The following is a 6246-nucleotide window of genomic DNA, read 5'->3' on the forward strand; positions in this document are numbered from 1 at the left end:
GGAAGTCAAGAATTATCAGTAGATATTTTGACTTGTTTGAGATGCTTATACTTGAGCCGAAGATGTTAATATGGAATCAGAGTCAGTTTGTCTAACCTAGGAAACATGAGGAAAGAGTGAGCACATTGACTGAGAATTTGTTATTATGGGAGGAACTCATAGCACTTTGCAATATGCAATTGGTCTTTATATTGTTGACACATCTTCAGCCTCCTCATTTGGGCAGAGAACCAAGGGCTCTATTCTACTCTATTTTGTTCCTGGCCAGATGCTTTGACCATTTGCACATGTTGTTTCCACTAATTCCCCAGAGTCTATTTCTTTTCAGATCCAAGGAAACACCCTGGGTTCCACTATCTGGATGTAATTCATAGAAAAAGCATTGCACAAGTGGATTCAAGGAAGTTTAAAAGCAATGAACGGCCATTGAAATCTTGATGATTCTTCTTTTTGTTGGTACCAATTTACATACTATTTCTTGGTGAAATCAAGGCAACTTGAGGAGGAACAAGGTCTGATTTGATAATTTCTCTGATGTTTCACTGTTACCCTCTAAGAAACATTCAGTTATTTTCAAGGTGGGCACATTATATCACTTTCCAAAACAACCATCACTAGCCCATTACTGTAACAAAAAGCTCCATGTTAAGATAAAAATCAATGTACTAAGTGATGTAAACTAATGTTATATTCAGTACTGGTGATTCATAAAATGTATCCACAGTGTATTAGTCAATATCACTTCTCTTTCTTTTCCATTTTTTTTCTTTCACTCACAGAAGAAGAAGAACATGAAGAGAGATAATGAGAGCACTGTGTCTGAGTTCGTCCTCCTGGGGCTCCCCATTCGAGCAGAGGACCAAGGCCTGTACTCTACCCTATTCCTGGTCATGTACTTCACAACTGTGCTGGGGAACCTGCTCATCATCCTACTCATCAGGCTGGACTCTCACCTCCACACCCCCATGTACTTCTTCCTCAGCCACTTGGCCTTCACAGACATTTCTTTCTCATCAGTCACAGCTCCAAAGATGCTCATGAATATGCTGACACATAGTCAGTCCATCTCATATGCTGGGTGTGTTTCACAGATGTATTTTTACATAGTTTTTGCTGATCTTGACAGCTTTCTTCTGACCTCCATGGCCTATGACAGGTATGTAGCCATCTGTCATCCTCTTCACTATACCACCATGATGAGTCAGAACCTCTGTGTTCTTCTAGTAGTTGTGTCCTGGGCCTTATCCTCTGCCAATGCCCTTGTGCACACCCTTCTCTTGGCTAAACTATCTCACTTTAGAAACAATACCATTTCGCACTACTTTTGTGACCTCTCTGCCATGCTGAAGCTGTCCAGCTCTGATACCACCATCAATGAGTTGCTCATCCTTACTTTGGGTACTATGGTCACTATCCCACCATTCATATGCATTCTGGTCTCTTATGTCCGCATAGGTGTCACAATTCTGAGAACTCCCTCCATCAAGGGAATCTGCAAAGCCTTGTCCACATGTGGCTCTCACCTCTGTGTGGTTTCCTTGTACTATGGAGCCATAATTGCACTGTATTTTGTCCCCTCATCTAATAACACTAATGACAAGGATGTCATTGTGGCTCTGATGTACACTGTGGTCACCCCTATGCTGAATCCCTTTATATATAGTTTGAGGAATCGGGATATGAAAGGAGCACTTAGAAACATCCTCAGCAAGAGACTGTGTTCACAATGATGGGCATGGTCTTCTGTCTTAGCATCTCTACTTACTTCTCCTCTTCTCCCATCCATCCTTTGTTCTGTCAGGGAATCTCCACATGGCTCTCTTTCCTTCACTCACTTCTCCTCGTACAGTTTTCTTCTCTATTTAACTTTCATGCTGGTATTTAGTATCTTGCCATCTTGGGACCATCTCTCACAAATATTCTACATGTTTTTATTTGACTTACACACATTTTAATTGTTTAAATAGTCAATACAAAGCTGTTTTATTGGACAGGTTTAAAACATTCATAGAAAACATCCTTTTCTTCTCTGAAGATGATGAAACTATATCTTCTTTTAAGTTAATTATTTGTTTTTAGTCTTATAATGTAGTCTGATTTTTGGCAGTGTCTCTTTCAGCATTTCATTGTATGTATTGGTATTTTGCTTCCATGTATGTCTGTGGGTTATGTGTGTACCGAATGCCTGCAAAGTTCAGAAGGGAGTGTCAGATTCCATGGGCCATGGCATCGAGATGTTTGTAATACACCATACATGTGAGGGAAATTAAACCTGGGTCTGTTGGGAAAGCAGTTAGTACTCTTAATTACAGAACCATCTTTTTTGCTCTTTTGCTTTTTATATTCAGCACTCAAATAAGGTGGACATTTATAGGGCATGATGTGATGTTTTCATACATGTAAATAGTTCATAATATCAAATAAAAAAAACTATAGTAACTTATTCTAAGACCCACTGTGTCTTAGGATGAAACTCTTTATTTTTGCCTTTGGTATAATGTATGGTATTTATAATCACTGCAGAGTGAAAGGTATGAAAAACTCTTATTTTTCCTGCTTATCTGTAATTTGATAACTACTGACCAACTTATGCCCATCTTTCTTTCCCATTTTATTTGTAATCTTACCCATTTTACTCAAATTTTTATTATTTGTCTTAGTGTGGCAGTAATCAGGTACTCAACTCACTGTGTTTTTTGACAAGTGCATGGCCCCAGTCACTAACTAAAATGAAACTGTTCTCTGTAAAACATAAAAGCAAGGACAAAGACAAGCCCTTTGTGTGGCTTGAAGGTCCCTTGGAGAAGAAAGAAGCTGAGGTATAATACATAGTGGCAGGACTGTGACATAAGCCTCCAGGGCTGCTGTGGTTATGGACAGATTTCCATGCTAAGAATGAGGCTTTGTTTATCTGAGTGGGTGATGAAGAATAGCTAGGTAGATATCAAGAAGTTTCAAACCTTTGAGTCAACTTCAAGCAGGTTTTCAGAGCAGTTTAATCCAACTATATTTTATTATGATAACAAGAAATAATGCTACTTTCTCAACTACAAAAATTTCACATTGCATGAAGTGATTTTGCATTCTTTCCCTGAGTATCAACCTCTTCCAAAGCAAAGGGACTTAATTTCAGTTGATAGTAGCTGACAGTAAGACAGATATTTCAGTAAAGTAGAACAGGCAAATTTAAGAGCTATTTACATGCTGCTAAGCTAGCACTTAACAGAACTTAAGCTACTGAGAGTGTGTGTATGCGTCTTAAAATTCTGCTAGTTATTATTTTTAAAGAAGCATTATTTTATATGCTTATTGGATACTTTAGTTATTATACAGCTTTAGAAATAATATACAAAGAGGCAAGTGATATGAGCTACACATAGTTTAGATATGTGTGCTCTATTGTACATTGATGTGTAGAATACTTATAACACTTTAAAATAATATTAAACAAAGTACTCATTAATCTCTATAGTTTGATATTAGAAAACTGGCAGTATTGTTGATGTTCCTTTATTCTCGCTGCAGTTTTATCATATTTTCTCTTTAAACTAACCAGTTTCCTGTCTATTATTAGTATTTACCTTAGATTTTAGCAGCTTAACAGTGTTTAAATTTACCTGGTCTAGAGATGTCCTTTTTTATATAAAAAAAGTCTAAGCCGGGTGTGGTGGTGCATGCCTTTAATCCCAGCACTCGTGAAGCAGAGGCAGGTGGATTTCTGAGTTTGAGGCCAGCCTGGTCTACAAAGTGAGTTCCAGGACAGCCAGGGCTATACAGAGAAACCCTGTTTCGAAAAACCAAAAACCAAAAACCAAAAAAAGTCTATATTTATTTTCTTAAATGTTCCTTCTGTTGTGTACCATTGAGAAAAGTACTCTATAGTTTCAAACTCCACTTCCAAGATGAGAACTCCCTTATCTTTGCTTGCAGTACGTGGGGGTTTGAATGAATGGCTCCTAGAGGTTCATATATCTGAATATTTGGTCCCTAGTTTGTGTAACTGATTAGGAATGTTTAGGAGGTATGACCTTGTTGAAGGAGATCTGTCACTGAGGGAAGGGGTAGGAATTGTGATTTCAAAAGTCTACATCATTTCCAGGGTTGCTTTGTTTATATCTCCATTGTGAATCATGTATACAAGTTCTCAGCTGCTGCTTCAGTGCCATGCCTTCCCACCATGATGGTTGTAGAGTTGACATGTCTGAAACTGTAAGCCCCAAATAAACACTTTGTTTGCTAAGTTACCTTGGTTGTGGTGTTTTAATAAAAGCAATAGAAAAGTAACTCAAGACACAGTGGTTGATTTTGTTCTTAAAGAAGGATGCTACAAGCATCTCTCTATGTATATTGTACTGTATATGCAGGATATCCTATAAGCTAAACACCTAGATTTGTGTACTGTAGAGTATATGTATACTCAGTTTAACCATCACTGCTAAGTTTTTCTGCCAAATAGACTTAAGTGGAAATTTAAGGTTTGAAAAGTGTTGGGTGGTGTTTTGCTGGGGTAAACATGTGAAGTAGTATTTTCCTGAAGCAGATACAAGTCAAAGAATATTTTGCCAAAGTACACAAGTGAAAAAATATTTTGCTTAAGCAGACACAGTTAAAGAACATTTTCCTGAAGCAGACACAGGTAGAAGGTTGTTCTGCTAAACTAAACACATGAAAGGGCATGTGATGAAGGATACTTCACTAATGACACACATATATTTGTGCACCTTACATTTCATAGTTGAGCTCATTTTGTCAGAACTCTGTAGAGAGAAATGGGCCAAAAATCTTTCACAGTATGCTGCATCTTCTTATAGTTTCTTTGGACTCCAGTCAATTGGCAGAGTGATGTCAGCTGAGACAGACTCACGTGCTGAGGCAAGGACCCTGGTGAGGCAAGACTCATGGAAACATGTGATCTTTGGAGGAAGAATAAATAGGACTGGATGGACAGTGAAGGAGGCTAGGCTAGGTTAACTTATAGAGCTAGCTGTGCAACACTTGGTCTTCACAGATCTTCACTTTGTTGAGAGAGGCACAACTGAGAACTTCTGGCATTTCTGGTGACCCAAATCCCTCCTGTTTTCTCCTGCTGACTTGGCTGAGGCCTGGCTCTTCCTGCTACGCTGTGCCACTGCTGCTGCTATCCAAATACTACCAAACTGGGCTGCTGGTATATCCAGAAGTGTTTGCTATTGGAATGAACTGCAGGTACTGACCTGTGAACTGAACTGCTCATTTCCTGAGAATGTAGATGAGATTTGCTCCAAAACCATTTCTAAATAGATACTTCCGTTGTGCTTCTCTTTTCCACTACTTCTTGTGGATGGTGAGCTAGAAGGAAGGTTAAAGCATTTAAGAATCATGATTAAAAATAGACTGTAAAAAATTAAAGTTATAATAGATTAATCGAAGCCAGTTTGAAGGTTCTAGGTTTTTCTGCATGGTATCCAAGAAACTACAAAATAATAAAGCTAATAAAAATGATCACTGGTTTCTAACGATTTACTGTGGGGGCAAGGAGGGTTGAATAGTTTGAGCAAGATGGATTTTAGGGTAGAAAATACTTTGTATATAATACTGTAACTATGGATAAATATTACTATGCATTCTTTTCAAATCCAAATGTACAGAGAACACCCAAATGATATGTAGAATAAAAGATTGAACTCTAAGCCAGCTTTAGTAAATCATTATAATCATTATAAGCTAATATTCGTTCAAATGAAAGTGATGTATCACACCAATACAAGCTGTTAATACTAGTGTTCTATTGTTGTTAAGTGACACAACAATCAAGGCATCTCTTAAAAATGATAGCATTTATTTGGGGATTATTTATATTTTTAGAGAAGTTGGACAAGACACATGCACTTTTGAAACTTTAGAGCCCATTTCCAGTGACATAATGGCCCCCCACAAGTCTGCATTTCCTACTCCCTCCCCAATACCTCCACTAACTTGTGAGTAATCACTCAAATATATGACACAATGACTGTCTTTTTCATCAAAGTACCACAAGGGGGAAATGGCATGTGGGCCAAAACTTTTTTTATTTTTTCCAATTTTTATTAAGTATTTACTTCATTTACATTTTAAATGCTATCCCCAAAGTCCCCTATACCCTACCCCCCCCCCGGCTCACCTACCCACCCACTCCCCCTTCTTGGCCCTGGTGTGCCCCTGTACTGGGACATATAAAGTTTGCAAGACCAAGGGGCCTCTCTTCCCAATGATGGTTGACTAGGCCAT

General features: G+C 38.2%; 1 protein-coding gene across 1 annotated transcript; it reads left to right on the top strand.

Annotated features, from left to right (window-relative positions):
• The first annotated feature begins 774 nt into the window (after window positions 1–774).
• Window positions 775–1811, top strand: LOC110318678 (olfactory receptor 50-like). Its single transcript, XM_021193883.1, has one exon. The coding sequence runs from the start codon at window positions 792–794 to the stop codon at window positions 1728–1730; it is 939 nt and encodes a 312-aa protein (XP_021049542.1). The 5' UTR covers window positions 775–791; the 3' UTR covers window positions 1731–1811.
• Window positions 1812–6246: the final 4435 nt, after the last annotated feature.

Source organism: Mus pahari, chromosome 3, assembly GCF_900095145.1.
Source record: "Mus pahari chromosome 3, PAHARI_EIJ_v1.1, whole genome shotgun sequence".
Classification (NCBI taxonomy): domain Eukaryota; kingdom Metazoa; phylum Chordata; class Mammalia; order Rodentia; family Muridae; genus Mus; species Mus pahari.

What these genes read in the sequence shown, in the direction of transcription:
- LOC110318678 (XM_021193883.1), top strand. Translation starts at nt 792, where the DNA reads ATGAAGAGAGATAATGAGAGCACTGTGTCTGAGTTCGTCCTCCTGGGG.